This window comes from Rhinolophus sinicus, chromosome 4 (genome assembly GCF_057876585.1).
Source record: "Rhinolophus sinicus isolate RSI-liver-muscle chromosome 4, RSI-T2T, whole genome shotgun sequence".
Taxonomy (NCBI): Eukaryota; Metazoa; Chordata; class Mammalia; order Chiroptera; family Rhinolophidae; genus Rhinolophus; species Rhinolophus sinicus.
The window spans coordinates 76,551,588-76,573,252 of NC_142504.1; the positions used below are offsets into that span (position 1 = coordinate 76,551,588).

Consider the following 21,665-nt stretch of genomic DNA (forward strand, 5'->3'; position numbering starts at 1 on the left):
GTACAGCCATCTGAATCATGAATATGCAATAAGATGGAAAATTTATAAAGTGAAAATTTAATAAACTTTACATTTTTACGCTTGATCTTAGCCAAAAGGCTGAGAAGCGATAAACTTTGCATTTTTACTACATTTGAACTATTTAATAGTCAATCTGATTTTACCTTCAGTTAATGTTTGGGTAACTTAGTATATATTGATTGTATGGAGCTGATTCCTTAAATGCAAGTCGGGTTTATTTACTAATACCAAAAAGATTTAGAATCATCTGTAAGGCTGCTGCTTGGCATGGACATGGAGAATAGTGTTATAATGAGGTTTTTATGGTATATTTGTATCCTAGGCTGTGGTGGCTGATAAAAATAAATTACAATAGGTGTTAAAGTTATTTTTAAGGAGATTTTTTTCCCCACTGTATTTTAAAAGTGTAGTGTTGATAATTGAAAATGATTGACCTAGAAACACTTTGAATTACTTAAGTGTTCAGGAGAATAATATGGTTTATTCAATGGATTGCCCTGTATTTCTGCTCTTCATGGATCATTGTTCAAATGATGACCTCAACTATTTAATTTATAGAGTATAATTAAATATGATATTAATGCCAATATGTGCCTTTTATATTTTTTCCATCTTGAATACATTCTTCGTTGAAAAAATTCTTTAAATTTCACTTTTTATCAATTGTTTTATGTCCCTCGTTAAGAAGGTAAAAATGTCCCGCTGTCCCTTTGCTTTAATTTATTCCATTTGTATATAAAAGCCAACCATGTGAATCTAAACAAATACTTTACTTGCTAGTATTTATAATTGTATATAGCATTGGTTTTCAATTTTTCATTATCTTCATGCCTTTCCATTTTTAAATTGTGGATATTTGTAGGATGCTGACTACTTATTAACTTGCTTCAAATGAAGCCTTACGTGCTGTATGTGCTCAGGTACTTAATATGTATTATGTATAGAAATTGGTCCCATTCTTTTTTGATGGCTGAGTAGTACTCCTTAGTATGGTTATGACATTATTTATTTAGTGAGATTTCTGTTGATAGGTATCTGGGGTTTTCTTTTCATTGTTGCAAGCAGTGTTTCAACAAGTATCCTTGTACATACCTCTCTGCACATTTATGGGTATATTTCCTTAGGATAGATTCCTAGAAGTGAAATTGTTGGGTTCAATATCACAGTAAAACAGTTTGACCATTGTGTCTTTTTTGGTGAGGCTTTAGCTAAATGTGATGCTCTAATGGCAAAGGAGTTATAAAAGATTTGGGTTTTGTGCGTGCATGGGTGTGTGTGTGTGTGTAAAGGAGCGCCTTTCCTTGATAGAATAAGTATATACTGATTAACTATTATACAAACGTACGTACATCTATCTATCTATCTATCTATCTATCTATCTATCTATCTATCTATCTATCTATCTGGTACTATTAGGCACTTTTAAGTAAACCTACTTTTTCACAGTAGCTCCCAAGGTTGTTCTTCTAAGTTTACATTTTCTTACTTTTTCATTATACGACCACTGCCTCCCAATTCAGATACTTAAATAATAATTTATTTTCTTATACAAGCTAAGTGGGAACGAACTTGAGTAAACCAAGTTATGGTGAAGTAAGGACTAAAGTTGATGTAAATAGGAAAATTAACTGGATAAGGAATCAAAAGACTGTTTGTTTCTATATCCCATAAAATTGATTAGAAAGATCAAAAGAGTTGAGTTCTTTTTTGGTGAAAGTATCTTTAAAATGGAATGTGTTATGTATGTATACTTTAAATTCTATGTATTTGTGAGAGTCCCCCCCTTTTTAGCAAGTTTCTGAAAATCTTATAATGGTAAAGATTCAGGCATTTTAATTTTGAACTTTAAAAGCAGCTGAAAGTAAATAAAGTATGACCTATCTGAAGATCAGGTTTATAGTTTTTGGTGGGTGCTTTAGAAAACAATGTTTAGTATACCTGTTAACCCAGAGCTACTCTTCCGCTGAGGGTATGTTTTGAATGAGTATTTTTGCCTATTCTAGGTACTGAGCTATACTTGAAGTTTTCAAGGGTGATTTTTCTGGTTTCTTTTCTTCTTAGTCTGATCTGAAGTGTGTGCAGGATGCCAAAGGAGGTTCTTTCTACAGAGATCACTGCCCTGTGCTAGGTGAGTTAGCAGACTAGAGAAAATTACTGAATAATGGGTCAGAGCTCATGGAATTAGAAAAACACTTAAATTGGATTTTTTAAAAAGTTAGTAACCATTAAAGCTATTTAAAGGAATACTTTTTTCGTTTTATTTTTTTTCTAAAGAATTTCATCTCTTTAAATGATTTATAGGCTGTCATATCTTGAGAATTGATATGCCATTTATGTCATAAAGTGTTTGAAACTTATCTTTTAAGCATAAACCTACAGTGTTGAAAAATTTTGTGTTAGATTATCAATTTTACATCTCTCACAATATTGTAAATGGGATCTGACAATTTAAAACTTATAAATTCCTTAGAATTTCTGTAAAATTGCCTTCTTATTACAAGAACAGCTCCAAGATTAAGGTAATATAATAAATATAATTTTGCATATCACTAAAATAAAGAACAAGTAAACCAAACCTATCTGTCATTTTACAGATTCTTTATTGTTGCCATGATGAACATTTATCACAGTCTTTTAATAAGCTTTTAGTCTCTGAATGCTTTCCCTTCTGATGTGAACTCTGTGTTCCTCTTTCCAAATCACTGGATTTGCCTGTTTGTCAAAAAGTTCTGTTTTCTTGCAGCATACCTTATTTTTAAAAAGGCGAATGTAAAAGACATACTTCTTTTTGATGAGATCATCCATTTCTCTTGCTTTCAGAAACTTTCTTGTTTTATGTCTTGCCTTCACAAGAAAAGTATAGAATCAACATACACATTTTGGCTCCCTCATCGTAGTGTTTTATGATCATGAATCCTTTATCCAAGAATTTGCTTTGAAAATAATCTAGGGAATGGACTCTGAAATATTTAAAAATATTTAGGTAAAAATCACAAAAACCATTGGTAAAAAATAGTATTAAGCACTTCAGGGAAAAAAGTAGTTTCAGGTTTCTCTTTAATTAAAGTTAGTTATTCTGGCTCTGATGCGGTGATAATTAACAAGTCACCCAGGCAGAAAAGTAAATTTTTTCAGCATCCAGAACTTTGTGTTCTGATACAGGGTTGCATAGTCTTTTACAGATTCTGCTCCTGTTCAGTCATTGTTATAAATCATCACATTATTTCAATTTTTCAGTCTGATATTTGTTTTGTTTTCTTTTTTAAAGATCTCTAGCTCTAGAATCTGTTACAGTATATTCTCAAAACATTTTAAAATAATATGATAATTAAAACTAAAAACCTAGAGCTTGTTCTTGTTTAAAAATAATGCAGTTGCATGTTGTTGCTGTGACTTTTTGTTCTCTCTCTCTTTTTAATCTACTCCCTCCTTTACAGGTGAACAGAATGGCAACAGGAATCCTGGTGGATTGCAGATTGGTGACCTGGTAAATATAGATCTTGACCTAGAAATTGTGCAGTCTTTGCAGCACGGTCATGGAGGATGGACTGATGGCATGTTTGAGACTTTGACTACAACTGGAACTGTTTGTGGCATTGATGAAGATCATGACATTGTAGTACAGTATCCAAGTGGCAATAGGTTGGTGATATTTTTTAATTTTCAATAATGTCAAATAAAGTTAGTACCGTGTTTCCCCGAAAATAAGACCTAGCTGGATTATCGGCTCTAATGTGTCTTTTGGAGCAAAAATTAATGTAAGACCTGGTCTTATTTTAATTAATATAATAATAATATAATATAATATAATATAATACTGGGTCTTATATTAATTTTTGCTCCAAAAGATGCATTAGAACCCATTGTCTGGCTAGGATTTTCGGGGAAACACGATATATAGAGTAAAGAGCTTTAAAGAAAGCAAATAATGTGATATAACCAAAGACTCTTTAAAATTAGCTCTTAGTAGATAAAAATCCAGAATATGTTGGTAAGGTGGAGGGGAACAAATAACAAGAAGAGAGAGTGAGACAGAATTTATATGAATATCTTTATGATACAATGTTTGTGCACTTTATTTTCCTACAATTATTGAGCAGAATACATTGTATCATAATTAGGTGGAAGTATAGCAAAAGTTCTGTGTTGGTAATGGACCCTGCCAATCTATCCTGAATAAAAAGGATAGAATTAAAACTCCTCTGGCCGGTATCTCCAGGGTTATCTCTTGGTAACATAGCTCTCTCTTGCCACAGACATATACACACACACTAATCCTTATCAGCAACATAGAATTGCATGAATTTTCTCACTTCTCTTCGTTTGCACATACCACTCTCTCCATGCAGAATACCCTTTCCTCCTTTTCTCCCTCTTTCTCTGGAATAACTCCTCTGCATCCTATAAATATTGAGTTTATATACTTTGGGAATCTCCTCTCTCCTTCCGCCTCCCATCATGTATACATATGTTACTCGTCTGTTTAAGTTTCCTATTATCTATTAAAATGGTTACTTATTTGATCTTGAGGTGTGAGTTTCTTGGAGGCTGGGCCTTAGCCCTAAAGGCTAAAATATATCCAACTTACTTGTATATGGTATTTTAAAGAAAAAACAGTAGTTAAATTGAATAATTGTCAAACTTTATTACTAACATCTACATAAGGAAACTCTCTGAGGATATTTAGGGGAGGGATTATATAGGGAATGAGAAAAATTAAGTTGCTTACCAAAGTATAGAATTAGTTCTAATTGTGTTCATATAACTTGATTATATCAGGGGGCGTAGAACAAGCATTTGACAAAGTCCAACACCCTTACATAAAACTCTAAATAAACTACGACCAGAAGGGAACTTCTTCAGCCTGATAAAGGGCATCTATGAAAAACCCACAGCTAACATCATACTCAATGGTGAAAAACTAAGTGCTTTTCCTTTAAGACCAGGAACAAAACAAGATTGTTCTCCCCACTTCTGTTTAATATTGCCCTAGAGAATCTAGCTGGGACAGTTAGGTAAGAAAAAGAAAAAGTCAAATCATCTCTGTTTGCAGGTAACATGATTTTATGTACAGAAAAACATAAGGAATCCACAAAACTATTAGAACTAATAAATGATTTCAGCAAAGTTACAGGATGCAAGATAAATATAGAAAAATCAGTTGTATTTCTGTACACTAGCAATGAAGAACCTAAAAATGAAATTAAGAACACAATTCCATTTACAATATCATCACATAGAATAAAATACTTAAGAATAAATTTAGCCCCAAAAGTACAAGATTTGTACACTGAAAATTGTAAAACATTTTAAAGGAAATTAAAGAAGTCCTAAATAAATGGAAATACATCTCATGTTTATGGATGGGAAGATTTAATATTGTTTAGATGGTGTATTAGTTTCCTAGTGTTGCCATAACACATTTCCATAAATGGGTAGCTTAAAACAGCAGAAAGTTATTCTTTCACAATTCTGGAGACTAGAAGTCTAAAGGAAAGGTTTTGGCAAGATTGGGTTCTATTGGGGGGCTCAAAGGGAGAATCTGTTCTATTCCTTTTTCCTACCTTCTGGTGGTTGCTGGCAGTTTTTGGTGTGCCCTGGCTTTTGTAGATGCTTTTCTCTGTCTCTGTCTTCACTGGCCTTCTCTCCTGTGAATCTGTGTATCTTTGTGTCTTCATTTGACCTTTTTTTCTCCCTGAGTACAAATTTTATTTTAAAATGCACTCAAATCAATTTCTAGTCAAGTTCAGACAGTTCTAGGGAGATCATTTGAGACTGAGAGCCACATAAATAATCCCTCAGTCAAGCCATGTTTTTGTCAAGCCATTATTGGTAGCTTAACAATCCATGAGCAAAGAACCTTGAGGAGACAGAAGGAAGCTAGCTGAACTCATGGAAATTCTAAAATCTTTTACATAGAAAATAATCAAAAGCTATTTTCACATGACTTTATAAGGATACCAATCATTGGATTTAGGGGACTACCCTAACCAGTATGACCTCATTTTAACTTGATTAAATCTGTAAAGACCCTATTTCTAAATATGGTCACATTCAGAGATATCAGGGATTGGGATGTCAACGTATCTTTTTGGGGGATGTAATCTAACGTATAACAGATGGCAATATTCACCAAACTAATCAACAGATTCAGCATGATCCCTATCAAAATTCTAGTGCCTTTTTTATAGAAATTGGTGGACTGATCCTAAAATTCATATAGAAATTCAAGGGATCCAGAATAGCCAAATCAGTTTGAAAGAGAACAGTTTGGAGGACTTACATTTTCTTATTTCAAAATTTACCACAAAGCTACAGTAACCACTGTATTACTCGCATAAGGATGGACATGTAGATTGATGGACTAGAATTGAGAGTCTAGAAACAAGCCCTTGCATATAAGGTCAGTTGATTTTTGACAAGGGTCCAGCACAGTTCAATAGAAGAAAGAATAGTTTTTTCAACAAATGGTGCTGACAGTATATACAAACATCAAACCATTATGTTGTACACCTAAAGCTACTATAATGTTTAATGTCAATTATACCTTAATTAAAAAATAAAGCTACAATTAAAAAACGATGTTGAATCAACTGGATATCAACATGCAAAAGAATGAAATTGACCCCTGCTAAACACCGTATGAAATATTAAGTCAAAGTGGGTCACAGATCTAAATTTAAGAGCTAAAACTATAAAACTCTTAGAACAAAACAGGCATAAATTTTCATGACATTGGTTTAGACAGCGGTTTCTTAGGTATGACCCCCAAAGCAGAAACAACCAAAGAAAATGAATAAATTGGACTTCATCAAAAAAAAAAACTTCTATGTTTCAAAGGAAACTATCAAGAAAATAAAAAGACAACCCATGCAATGGGAGAAAATATTTTCAAATCATATGTCTGATTAGGAACTTGTATCTTACCACTCAATAAAAAAAAAAAGTAACCCAATTGAAAAATGGGCAAAGGATTTGAATAGATATTTTCCCAAAGAAGATACAGAGATGACCAATAAGCTCACTGTATTGTCTGCTAGGGCTGCCATAACAAAATACCACAGACTGGGTTGCTTAAACCACAGAAATTTGTTGTCTTGCAGTTCTGAAGGATGAAAGTCTCAGATCAAGGTGCCCTCAGGGTTGGTTTCTGGTGTGACCACTTCCTGGCTTGTAGACGGCTGCCTTCTCACTGTGTCCTCACATGGCCTTTTCTCTGTGCATGCTCAGAGAGCGAAATCTCTGGTACCTCTTCCTATTCTTATGAGGTCTCCGATCCTATTAGATTAGCATCCTATCCTTATGACCTCATTTAACCTTAATTATCTCCTTAAAAGCCCTGTCTCCAAATACAGTCACATTAGGACTTCAACATATGAATTTTGGAGGGACACAATTCATTCTATACATACACCTATGAAAAGAGCCTCAACATTAGTAGTTGAAAATAAGCAAATCCATCAAAACAGAAAGTGTACAACTGGTTGTTAGAGGCTAGGGAGGGGTTAAATGCAGAGTGACTGCTAGTCATTATGGGGTATCTTTCTGCGGTAATGACAATGAAATGAGATCTACCAAGATGCATTCTTTGAGAAAAAAGAAGTCACAGAATGATATAATGATCCCATTTATGAAAAAGAAAACAACTATCTACATTATAACCATCACTTAGTATATAGATAGAAAATCTGCAAAGATACACAATGGAGTATTATGGTGATTTCTAGTGGGATGGGGAATCGTGATCTGCTGTGTTTGTATAAAATGGAACTTGCACTTGTAAACAAAAATTCCCAATCTGAAGTACGGAAAGAGGAGAAAACTTTTATTCAGGTGAAGAGTTTGTAAACAAACTCTTTGAAAATGCAGCCTCTGGTGGAAATCAAAAGTGGGCTCTACACAGACAAAGGGCAGGCTGTCTTTTATAGAGAAAGTTCCACTCTGGTTCTAGATTTGTCCGTTTTGATGCAAATAATGGATCCAAATTACACAGTTTTGATTGGTCCAAATGGCATGGTACCGATTGGTTGGAATAGTGTGTTCTAATAGGTCATTGTGAAGTAGCTCTGATTGGTTGGTATAGATGTAAATGAGGATATAGCTGCACAGCTCTGATTGGATGGGGCAGGTCTAAATCTAGTGGTTGAAAGATGGTACTAGGAACTCCTTAATGAGGGTTGACTCAGAAGGCAGGAACACAGTGCAGGAGACTGGTAGCTCAGTCTGTGTCTTTTCCTTGAAATGCAGAGTGCATGAGAAGTCTCTGTCAGCGATGGCAGCTAGACTCTAGTTATGAATTTGGGCCCAGTTAACCACTAGGAGTCCTTCTTAGCAGGTATATTCCTTCTCAAGGTTCATACATTTTACATGCTTCTGAAATGTTTTAATTTTTGATGATGAATATATATTTTATAACAATTTTTTAAAATATGCAAAGGAGAATAAATCTAGACAGAAGTATATCATATTAGGGTGGTGAGATTACAATGACTTTTCCCAAATTTGTATTATAAAATTATAAAAAAGTACAGATTGTTCAGGATGTAATTGCAAAGGATTGCTCTACTTTTTTTTCCCTGTAATGCTTAACAAAAAATGTATTAAAATTAAGTAAACTTACCCATTTTGAGTTTTGGTTTTGATCTTCAGGTGGACCTTCAATCCTGCTGTTCTCACTAAAGCAAACATTGTTCGAAGTGGGGATGCTGCTCAAGGTGCAGAAGGAGGCACCTCACAATTTCAAGTGGGTGATCTAGTACAAGTTTGTTATGATCTGGAAAGAATTAAACTTCTACAAAGAGGACATGGAGAGTGGGCTGAAGCTATGCTTCCAGTAAGTTTATATAAATTAGTTTTCGACTAGGAATTATACTATGCTTATGAAGTTTTAAAAAATACTTTAGTTTTAGAAATGAAATTAGCGTAATCCTTTGAGAATTGTATTCTTTATTGGCAGGCAGGCATACTTACGCCTTTTATTTTCTAATTTATTCCAGTTAAATTAGCCAAAGAATGTCCAAAAAGGGCTACGGTTAGTATTTTTTGATAGACTCCTTAGTGGAGAATGTAATATATGGATAAGGCATTAATTGGGACTAAATACTATTATTTAAAATCAGAATATTAGGGGAGAAAGAGGATAAGGGGAAGACTATCTGAATTACTAATTTTAATATTGTTCATACTAGAGAACCAATAGACAATATATAAATATTTTTAAAAGAGGGAATAAAGGTTTGCATGTGTGTGTATATATACAGAGGGTGCCAATTAACTGTATACACATTTTAAGAAAGGAAAAAACTGTATTAAAATTGTAATACTCAATATATACTGATAACAAAAGATGAATACAAGTCACATTTGACTTCTGCAATTACAAGAAGTGCTCAAAGTGGTTACCATCAGCATAATTATGATAGTTTTTTCCTTTCTTAAAATGTGTATACATTGTTTTGGACCCTTTGTACATATGTTTATATATATGGATATTATTGTAAATATTATTAGGACAATATAGTTTAATATAAAGTTTTAACAAACTTTATTTTAAAAAGAAAATGGAAGTATTAATCATAAAGTAAAAAAGTATATATGAAAAGTGAATATGATATAGGGGGACAAAAGTAGAAGGGAGACGTTTTTGAATATGTCTTGTTTTATAGATTTGATTTGAAACCGCATACATATTTTATACAATTATAAAACAAAAGTAAATTCAAAAAGAAAACTCCTGAAAGTGGAAAATAAATAGAAACAAATGAACCTGAATGTCTTTCCTGTTGGCAAAACTATACAGAGAGGAAATTCCAAGTGATTTTTAAACACAGTAATTTGTCTTTGTATTCTTATAGGAGGAATATATACTGCAGAACTGCATGGAAAAAGAAATATTTAACAATTTTCAGAAATCTAATTGTTTATGATAGTGTTGATAGGCTTATTTTCAGATTGTTGTTTTTGTAATATGACAAAAAACAAATGAGTAGTGATAGGATAATTCTAATTCTGTTATCCCCAGGGAACTTGAGAACCAGAATGATCAGAATGAGAAAAGGAGATACAGATGTAGTATAGAGGAGGTTATGTAAAAACCTTATAGTCTTGAATTGAATTGGAAGAGTGTTTGAACTCATGATTCATTGTATCTTTTAAAACAAAATAAAAATAATACCAAAACCCTATTTCGTAGCTCTGTCCATGAACAGACCTATAAACAGTGACTGTTCCAGTAATAATAACCAACCTCAGTACCCAGATTATGATCTCGAAATAGCTTTTCCCTCTGTAAAGAACTAGGGCTCTTTGGAGAAATGGCTAATTCTAGCTCTTTGAAAGGAAGTGAACAAGATGAGCCTCATACCAGACAGCAAGGACATTATCAAAGATTTCTAGGTCATTTAAAAAGATCTAGCAGTCAACTTGAAGGGTTTCTTACTAAATATAAAGTCAGATGAACCTATTAAACTATACCAATTGGCGAAATTCAGATTATAAGAAACTTGATAGGATAAATAACCCTGTTTCTTCAACAAATAATTTGCAAAGAAAAAATATGTATAGACTTTATTTGGAACTTGATTTAAACTGAAAAAAATTATCATTTATAAGGCAATTGGGAATTTGAACACTGGCTGGTAGTTTCTGTTATTAAAAATATAGAGTTACTGGTAATTTTGGGCTGGTTGGTAATAGTATTGTAGGTACATTTTTTAAAAAGATAGAGTTTACATGATAAAATAATAAAGGAGGGGAAAATGGGTAGGGGAAAACGATTGGCCATGAGCTAGTAATTGTTAAAACTGGTTGATAGGTACATGAGGATTTAATATACTATTGTCTACTTTTGTATGTTTGAGATTTTTCCATAATGAACAGTTGAGGAAAAAACAAAGAATGTAGCCTCATAGAGCTTGAGATGATGCTGGAAAATTCCAACTGAAAATGTCTAATGAGAAGTTAAGATTGGTGTATTTTGAGGGGCAAGGAGAGGGATAAACAGGGTTAGAGAAGTATATTTTGGAGTCTTTGGAAATAAGATGATAGTCAAAGTGGATTAATTTTCAAGAAAGGAAAGTAAGAAACGAAGGAATCAAATTTGAGGAGAATGAGCAGATTTAGGGATTTGGAAAAGGAAAAGGAGCCAGTGAGTGGAGAAAGGGGTGGAACAGGCAGAAGGAATCATCCCGAAATCAAGGGAGTAGTTTCAAGAAGTTGGGGTCAGGTGCCGTGGAGAGGTCAAAAGAGAAAACAAGTCAAGGATAATTTCTTCTCTGTCTCTGTGTGAGAAAGTAGTCAGATATTGTCACTATTCTTCAGTTTTCTAGTGTTACTTACTATTCTGTTGTGCTTAAAAGAATGGGTTTTGGATCTAAGTTTTAAATGGGGCTAGTAATAGCACTTAACTTCTGGGGTTATAGTATTAGGTGAGTCAATACATATAAAGCTCTTTGAACAGCATTAGCCACATGGTAAGTGCTGCTGTTGCTGATTATTCTTTACCTAATTGCCCCTTTTATTTCATATTTAATAAGCATGTTATTTCTACACATGCTTTTGAATCAGGCACGATTCCACAAAGGATTAAAACAGATGTAAGCTTTGAACTCTTTTTGGTTTAAATATACATATTTTTTAAGAAATCAGATTTTATATTTTTAGGCTAGATGATGGATTTAGTACTACTTGAGTTAAAAGTTCTCAAGATGTTATCTTATGGGTTAAAAAAAGAAGTGTTAAAAATCAAAAATCAAAATTTTGTTAACTTTTATGAATAAGAGAGACTTATGATTTATTTTCTTATAGTCTTGTGGAAGTATTGTAGTTTTATGTATTACAATACTTTTTAATACGATGTTAGAGGGGTAATAGATTGGGGGAGGAGGGTCATCACTTTGTGAGGGGTGTCAATGTCTAACTGTTACTTTGTTTTATATACCTAAAACTATAAAGTTTGTAACTAATAAATAATCCATTTGAATATGGTTATCCTTTAAAAGTATTTTCTTTAGGAATGAATGAAGTAAAATGAATCCTTTAAACATGTAAAAACTGGTAAAAAATTTTATGTCATATACTTTGTACTTGAAAGCATGAATATAATTTTTTTTAAAGACTTTAGGTAAAGTTGGCCGTGTACAACAGATTTATTCAGACAGTGATTTAAAGGTGGAAGTTTGTGGCACATCTTGGACGTATAATCCAGCAGCAGTTTCCAAGGTAGCGTCTGCCGGATCAGCCATTAGCAACGCATCTGGTGGTATGTTGTATTTCATGCTTCTTTGAAAGTAATGTGGTTCACATTAGAACCATTGCTAATTCCCAGTCCTCATCTACAGATAATGTTGTATGTGTTCTTCGTTTTTTCCCAGATCGTGTAACTCTGCTTGAACGTTAACTACCTTTTAAACTTTTACTAAAGGTTTTTGTTCTTTCTTTTTTCATACAATGAATAACCTTTGTTCTGGCGGAGGTGTGCACTGGAAAAGTTCCATACATATGTGCTTTTTCTTGGATATATCAAGGGCTTCTCCACATCAAATCTAAGATACCTGAAATTCAACATTCTCCTCTTTAGTCAGAACTTTTGTTTTCTGCCAAAGAGCCATCACTTTCTTAGACTGTTTTATTTTCTTTTCATTATCAACATTATTGCTTGCAGATGGCTTTCTTTCTGGATATTTTTATATATCTGCCATATTTTTTCTTTTACTCTTCTATAAGCATTGTTATGCAAGCCACAACGAGTAGAAAACCACGTTGAGATGTGAATATGCTGGATGCTCAAAGTCTTTTTCCTTTTATGCTCCAGCTTTATGTACAGACTCAGTTCATTCCATAATAAATTATAAGTTACTGGTGTATATTATGATCCAGAAAAGAAGATAGAACCACAACTGTAAGTAGTAAGAAAGTAAAGGAAAACACTGAGTGACCTCCAAATTTGTTTTGTACTGCTTTCTTCCTCCTGTGCTTCTATTTCTTCTTTCCTGCTGTAATTTGCTAGTGTGCTTAAAGTTTAAATCTGGTGGTGTCTTACCTTGAGGTCAGATGGCATCAGAAAAGATTGACTATATACAAATTAAAAGAGTGAAGGGTAGTTAGTATCTTTCTCTCAAGTGGTGTAGACTTGGTGTTTGTCCTCTGCCCCACTTTGTGATTTCTTTGGTTTCCAATAAAAAGATCCAAGAATTAAAGGAGCAGAACTGGGTAGGTTCTCTACTGATGAATGCTATTTAGAAAGAATATCTTATGAAAGGACCTTTGTAAATCCCTGGTCCTTTTCTTGTTTTAGTCAAAACCAATCGGCACCTTTGAAGTATGTTGTTATCACTCAGATGTCCGTTTTCAACTGAAAATTGGTTTGTCCCTAAAAGCTTTCTCCTGAGATTATAGAGGTTGCATTGCCTTTGAATCATAATCATCGATTTGTTGATTTATTCAGAAGTCTGTAGCATTAACCTCAGAGAGTCAGTGTGCTATGCTTAAAACCTGAAAGGAAGTTTGTATCATTATGATACTTCCACTGTGATATGTTCATTTGTAATATCTTTGGTATGACTTCCAAATCTTGAATTATTTGTATGTAACTCTACTTTTTCTTTTCAAATTTTAATTTGAAATACATGAATTGGAGAAAACTGGGAATACTTAGGGACTCAAATTTCATGCAGCTTTATATGGTAGTAAATATAACTTGCATCGGTAATATCTGTTGCATGGTACAAAAATAATGTTAATGATAGAAATAGTAAAAAAGGAAAAGTATACATTATAGGCATATGAGTAATGCTTGTCTGTTAGTAGTTAAGGTTTGAGATCCTTCTATATTAGCAGCTTTATTTGATGCTTTACAGAAAGACTCTCCCAACTCTTGAAGAAATTATTTGAAACCCAAGAATCTGGTGACCTCAATGAAGAATTAGTTAAGGCTGCTGCCAATGGAGATGTTGCTAAAGTGGAAGATTTGCTAAAAAGACCAGATGTGGATGTGAGCATTTTAAAAATTATTTTGAAGCATACACTAAATTAGAATAGTATAATGAACCTTGTACTTTCACAGTTGTTTAGATTTTGCCACATTACTTCAGTAATTATGAAGACTTGGCCACATGTGCTTCATCTAGTCCTTCTTCCTTGTTTTTCTGAGAGGTATTTTAAAGAAGACACCAGCCATCATTCCTCAGCGTGCATTTCTAAAAGATACTGATATTTTCTATTTTAACAGTGTGACATTTTTCATTTTATGATTGACAAAATTTACATTTTAAGTGGTGATTGTCCTTTTGGGGAAATTCAGTAAATTTTTCTCATATAATTGTCATCTTATGTCTTTTAAATACATTTTAGTAAATTTTATAAGGAATTTTCTATCCTTTTAGAAACATTTAATCTAAACTTTATACCCTCCCCTACATATGAAAGTTGACTAGTTCATAGTTTATAACGCAGATGAATTAGAGGTCATGCACTTTGTAAATCTTAATAGTTTATGTTGTCATTTTACTATTCACATAAACCATACTTTAAATGGGCCATTTTGGTTCTCACTTTGTCATCCATTGGCTTTGCCATTGCTGTCATGCTGGCACCAATATAATGTTCAGTGCCAGCCAAGAGATTGTAAATGGAGTGGCAGTTTGAATCATTGTCACTGTGTTGTGAGGGCTTTTGTCCCCACACCTTTGTATGTAAGTATGCTAGACAGTTTGAAGATCAGATCTATAATTGTAAGGTATAAACGTCTTATTCCTATGAGCTCGTGCAGCATTTTAGATTTATTTGAGAGGTATCAATTATAGCAGCACAACATAGTGGTTTCTTGATTGGTTGTGAGATATACCACAAATAATTTATTTCAGATATTATGTTTTTGTGTTTGAAATATAGTTAGATTTTTTTATATTCAGTCAAGCAGACTTACATTTTTATTACACTTAATTTTTTCATTTAATTACTAATTTAGTTAATTTTTAATAATGTCATACATTCTAAAAATTTAAAGAGAAAAATGTTCTATAAGCTTTGTTATGAAAAATGACATCTCCCTCTCAACCTTATTTTCCCATTCTGTAGAGGCAACTATTTTCACCTCTTGAACCTCTTCCAAACAAATCTTTCATGTCGGAGCCATTCCTTAGATGTCTGGTGATCCTTGGTTGTCCATTTATCTGTAAGAGTGGTCAGTAAAAAGGCTTGTTTGGAAGCTTGTGAGCATGTGTGTACTCTGGACTTCACTATAGGGTGATCTGGTTGAATGTTTCCTATGGTTATTCCTGGGTATTGGTTGTTAGGTCTTTTCTCTTAGAATGGTCTGACTCCCCAGAAAGATCTCTTGATTCCTCTACTGGGTAAGAATCTGCCAGCCTTCTGACTTCTGATTAGGAAAGAGGGCCTGGATTTTCAGCATTCAGCATGTACATATTTACATAAAAGTTCTATTTTTAGTACTTTGACCCACCCTTAACAGTGCCTGGTTTCTATAGGGTAGGGAGACTTTTTCCGGAGAATAAATTTTCAGGTTTCTGTTAGCGTGAAGGTGGAGCAGCAGTAGTTCAGCTGTGTAGAGTAGGGAGATCCAGGGATCTAAATGCTTTTTAAACTGTTAGCCAATACTTTTGTGTTAGCACCCACCCCCACAGTATCCCCGTATTCAGGGTCATCACTTCTGAGCCTTTGGGGTTTCCTTGGTTAGAAGGGCTACTTCTAGGGTTTTTTCACAGCAGGTTTAGGTCTGCTTTCCAGTTTCCTGTAATGCTCGAATGTGTGAGCGTGTGTGTGGGGGGTAGGGGTGGGGGTGGGGGTTGTTCTGTTTTCTAATTCTAAGTATCTTTGTGGATTGAGGCTTAAAAGAAAATCAGACTTTACTCTTGTTTCAGTAAGATGTCATGAGGTAATGAAATACAACCGATCCGTTAATTAAAAAATAGTCTTACAAGGATGCACTTTCTTGTTTTAAAACTCTATTGAAGTATAGTTGTTTGCACTACAAATAATATATAAAGATGCACTATTTAAAAAGTCTCATAATACTGAAAAACAGTGGTCTCTTGCCTCATATCTACTCATTTTCCAGCTCTTTTAATGGGATTTTTACCCCTTTAGCTTTACTGTTTTCATGGCGTCTTCCTCTTGAATTTTAGATGTAAAGAATTCTTGAACATTCTCTAATTGAAGTTTTCTCCCCTCCACAAAGTTTTCTTTTTTATCCATCTCCATTTGTTTCTTCCAGAGTCATTTCTTTGTTTTTCTTGGTGACTGACTGCATTATGGTGACTGTGTGTGGAGCTTTTGGAGATCTCCAAATGCCATCATGTAGGGGTCTGCTTTCTATGGCTATTCAGATATTTGAAGGAAAAAAACCTCCTTTTTTCCTCTAGGGCCTAGATGCATGACTGCTAATATGCTCTGCCCTTGAGTTCGAGGAGTAGATTTGGAGTGTGGCCATTGCACATGAGCTGTATACTTGGGGCTTCTCTTGTTAGACCCTCTTGATGTGCTTGCATTAGCAGGTTTTGACTTGTTTCCAGGCTTTGTCTTCTTCTTTGTAAAGTCAATGAAAACTTCTCCGTCTGCTTTCTCTTTTTCAAGATGTGTTGCTTTTCTCATTTTCTAATGTTAGCTCTCCCTTTCTCCTTGTCTTTATGTTTTTTTACATTTTAAATTATTTTACTGTCTTAGTGTAGTCTCAGGAGGGATAGGATATAAACATGTATGGTCAGGCTACCATCGTGAACTATCTTTCATGGTTTTATGGATGGGAGTGTGAATGTAGTGGGATTAAGGAGTTGCACTTAGCCTTGGGTATGTTTGTGGGTAAGTTATGCATTTACACAACGTCTGAAGTGAAGAAAATGTTGGAAATCATTCCTTAGATTTAACAATCCAAATAGAAGTAACTATACAAAATTAATGTAACTAACTTCCATTCGTTCCCTCCCTCTCTCCCTTTCTTTTTATGGCTTTCCAGATTGCTAAACAGTTCTTTCATAGCTCTTTGGACAATGGAACTTTGGTTTTCTTAAAGAAAATGCCTGCATCCCTTCTTTAAATTAGAGAAAATAGTTTCTGGTGATCTGTTCTAGAATATATGGAACACCAATCTAAATTATTTCCATAAAATCATAGAATGTGCTAAATTTAAACCTATACTGTATGTATATATTGGCTCTTTCTGATTTGTGACATTCCTTCATCTTTCTTTTTTTTTTAATTTAGGTGAATGGACAATGTGCTGGTCACACAGCTATGCAAGCTGCTAGTCAGAATGGACATGTTGACATTTTGAAGTTACTGTTGAAGCAAAATGTGGATGTAGAAGCAGAGGTAACAAAACTAAGCTTGACAAATATTTTAAGTAAAAATTAATGTCCTAGCAATGGTACTTGTATATCATGAGATGGACTGTTTTCATTCTTGAAATTTTATACTCACCTAAGGCTCTGTATATTGAAAAGAAAAATTTGACAAAAGACAACTTGAAGAATTTCTCATTTTTCTGTGATCCTTCAATATTCTAGGCATAACCCCAAGTGGAGATAAGAGTTGATTTTCCATTATGGTAGGACCCCCATGCAGTTGGGACCCCAGTTGTGTTCACCTAAGGATCATACTAGGGAATTTGAGGGAAGGGGGAATATATTAATAGAGCTCAAGGAAGGGGAATATATATCATGTGGGTCAACATTTTTTCTGATTTGTGACACTCAGAGGCCTCTATTTTTTCTCACAAGAGAATCAGTATATTAGAATTTATTTAGTGTTCTTGTTTCTTGACCTTAATGTGGATCTTTGAAGATTTTACAATGCATGTTTATCACTCTGTGTATGTTTATGCTTAATTCTTACTGAAGGAAATAAATATTTTTTTTTTACTATCATTGGAATTTCACTTAAGAATGTGTATGGGTGGTGTGAAGGATGGCTTCCTTTGTTGTAGTTAACTATAACCTCATTACTTAAAAAAGATATTAGAATTACATTTGTTCATCCTAATGCAAGATTATTTGGAATAAGTCAAATTCTATCAAATTTACACCAGGCAGGATGTTACAGTTTTGTCCAAATGACACTCCCATCTGAGGAAGCTTAATAAGGACTTGGATTTCTGATGGCTGAATTGATGGACCAGCCGGTTTGTACTAATTAAAAAATTTTATAGATACACATTTGAGAAGAAAAGTCTTACATTATTTTTGCTTTTTTTTCTAATTTTATGTATTTTGAGTTATTGGACAGCTACTAAATAGCCATTGGTGTTGTAGGTGTAAATAAATCATCTTTGATGTTGGAATTTTCTTTTGCCTGTAACGAGCTTGAATTTTAAATTAACATATTAGATGTCTATAAACTATATGATAGTTTTATTAGTATAATGTCTTTATGAATGAGATTATATAATTTGATTTTGGTTTTACAGTAGTAATTTTTAAGTCACATCTTTCTTGGTTGTGAATTTAGGAACCCAGTATGTATTTTTTTGGTAATGCAAGAAAGACTTAATTTAAATTTAGTGTTGTGTAAATGGCAGGCACTTACTTTTTGTTAATTGTTTTAGTCTGGTCTGGGGAAAGGGAGTAAAATTCCCTGGTTTGAATATCCCATTTTTTTGAATCCAGAAACTACTACAGCAACAACTACTGAAGTATCAAAGCCCTTCTGATTCTAACTAATAAGGCAAGAAGCTGAAAAACCAAATTTATTTTTGCCTAATTTTTTAAAAAAGTATGCTTTCTGGTTCAGAATTTAAATACCATACTTGGCAACATAGAAAGTATCCATAAATTTGTGTTTCTAAAGACTTTTTATTCACAGAAGAGGCTGGTTGTACATGATAGGGGTGCTGCAGCCGTGGGGCTGGGAAGGAAGTTGGCACTGTTTTTCAAGAGTATGTTTCTTTTTGTCTTAATTAAACTCAAATACAAAACAAATGATTAGTTTATACTATAAACGTAGTAAGATTGGAGTTGGAGTGAGGCTCAGTAGGCTACGTATTTGTAAATAATTTATTTTTCCGTTTGAAAATTGTATCTGTTACTAGAGCAGTGAGGTACATGTGGACTCTACCATACGTCCTTATTTGGATTTCCATTCTGTGCGTTTTCTGTTTTAAAAATCATTTTAGGCAAATGTAATTTGTAGAAATAGTGTGAAAAAGTAATATTTACATATCAGGTTATATTAATAACACAATTTCCCAATTGGTAAAGGAAAAATTTCACTCAAAACTTGGGTTAACATATAAATACAATTTATCACAAAAAGTCATCAGACTCTCATTATTCTAGAATATAAGAATTAACATTGCCTATTATAAAGAGCAATATAGTTTTTTTTATAACAGTGGTTCTCAGTTGGGAGCATTTTGCCCCACAAGGGACATTTAGAAATGTCTGGAGTCATTTTTGATTGTTACAACTCAGTGGGAGTGGAGGGAGTACCACTGGCATCGAATGGGTAGAAACTAAGGATATTACTAAATATCCTACAGTGTACAGGACAGTTCCCACAACAAATAATTATCCGGCCCAAAATGTCAGTGGTGCTGATGTTGAGAAACCCTGATTTAAAAGATAGAGAAAATAATTAAGTTTGCAAGTACACTTAAATTTGTGATTCATCATTTGCCAACTTGTTTATAAAGTGACATGTCTTTATTAATTTTTTTATTATTGGAAATTTTACACATTTATGAAAGTAGAGAGAATAGTATAATGAATCCTATGTACCCCTTACTTCAGTTATTTTTCATTGCCAATTTTGTCTTATCCCTACCCCCTTACTTCTTACTCCTTCACTGAATTAAATTGAAGCAGATCCAGATGTTATTATTTCATCTGTAAATATTTTAGTATGTATCCTAACAGATAAGTGCTCTCTTTTTTTAAACTTAGTATACCTTTAACATACCTTAAGAACAGTAATAATTAACAGAATTTTTGAAAATCTAATTTTATTAAAAATTTTGAGGTTAGCTGAAGATTAAAGATAATATATGTTTCTTCTCTAGTTATCTCATTCTATAATATTTTTTTTTCATTTGCATTAGGAAGTGGGCTCAAGGTAGTATAAATCAAGGGTTGCAAACTGTAGACTGCAAGCCAAGCCAGACCTCCATTTGTATTGTTTAGTATTATTGGAACACAATACACCTATTCATTTATTTATTGTGTGTGGCTGCTTTTGTGCTATAACTGCAAAGTTAAATAGTTGCATAGTTGTGATGAGAGACCGTGTGACCTGTAAAACCTGAAATATTTACTTTCTGGCACTATCAGAAAAGTTTCCTAACCCCTAGTATAGGTGATTATTGCAGATTTTTTTCAGTTGATTTAAGCTGTTATCAAATTATTTGGTATATATCATACCTTTAGAATATGTGATAGGATACATTTTTTCCTATATTTCCTATATTTCTTTTTCTTAGGGAAAACTCAGAGAGCTGTTTTGGAAAGTTGATTGTCTCCATGTATGACCTACTGAGTATAGTAGGATTACATTCTATTTCCTCCCTAATGTACAGGTAGGGAAAGGCACTGAGGACTCTTAGATCTTACTTATGTTTCTATAGGTGAACTAATTTTGGATCCTTCAGGGACTCAGTATTTTTTTTCCTACCAGTGAGGTATAATAGTAAAGCTGTGAAGGTTTGAATGGAAGACCAGTTTAAAAAAATGTGTCCTTTACAATAAGTTTTCAGATACAGTACGAATATATACTGAAGTTATCAGGAAATTTGAGGTGGTTTTATCATTTAAGATTAATAAAAACTGTTTTGAATGGAGAGAATTAATAGTGGGGAACAATATTAGACTATTTAAAAACCCAAATTTTAACGGTATTGTTGTTGTCTAAATGATATTGGGCAAAAGTTTTAATTGGTATAAGATTCAGTTTCCTCATCTGTGATAATAACTTAAAAGGTTGGGATGTAGAGTAAAGGAAATACTTAAGGTACCATTTATAGTATACAATACTATGGGAATTTAAGGTGTTATTACCTGCGTTTGAGTGTTTTTATTAAACATATCTTTCCAGCTGGTGGACGTTAGTACAATTTCTCTAGAAATATATATTAATTCTGTCTGATTCTGCTTATCTAGTTCATGAAAACAAAACTATAGAAACGTTTTATTTAACTGTAAAACTGTGAAGGAAAGGCAAGTGGGCTTCAAGATTGGTCAATTTAAGGAAATTCTTTTCTAAAAACAACTCAGGACTTAGAATAATAACCTCCAAAATGGCTCTAGGAATTGGTGTATACAGTTCCTGGAGATGTATGTTAATTTAGGTCCTAGCCAGAGCAATTAGACAAGAAAAAGAAATGAAAGGTATCCACAGTGGACAGGAAGAAGTGAAATTATCTCTGCAGATGATATAATTTTATATGTAGAAAAACCTAAAGATTCCACAAAAATCTTTTAGAACTAATTAAGAAATTCAGCAGAGTAGCAGGATACAAAGTCAATACACAAAAGTCCATTGTACTTCCATACACTAACAGTGAACAATCTGTAGAGGATATTAAGAAAAGAACTCCATTTACAATAGCATAAAAAAAATAAAATACTTAGGAATTTATTTAACCAAGAAGGTGAAAGACATATAAAATAAAAACTACAAATTATTGCTGAAAAAAATTAAAG

General features: G+C 33.2%; 1 protein-coding gene across 1 annotated transcript in view; it reads left to right on the plus strand.

Moving 5' to 3' along the window:
* Positions 1 to 21,665, plus strand: part of MIB1 (MIB E3 ubiquitin protein ligase 1) — a 110,883-nt gene that overhangs the window by 34,227 nt on the left and 54,991 nt on the right. The window contains exons 5-10 of the mRNA XM_019741227.3: positions 2,083 to 2,149; positions 3,459 to 3,663; positions 8,671 to 8,854; positions 12,136 to 12,280; positions 13,878 to 14,011; positions 17,239 to 17,346. Coding sequence (XP_019596786.1) covers positions 2,083 to 2,149; positions 3,459 to 3,663; positions 8,671 to 8,854; positions 12,136 to 12,280; positions 13,878 to 14,011; positions 17,239 to 17,346 — 843 coding nt within the window. The remainder of the gene's footprint in view (positions 1 to 2,082; positions 2,150 to 3,458; positions 3,664 to 8,670; positions 8,855 to 12,135; positions 12,281 to 13,877; positions 14,012 to 17,238; positions 17,347 to 21,665) is intronic.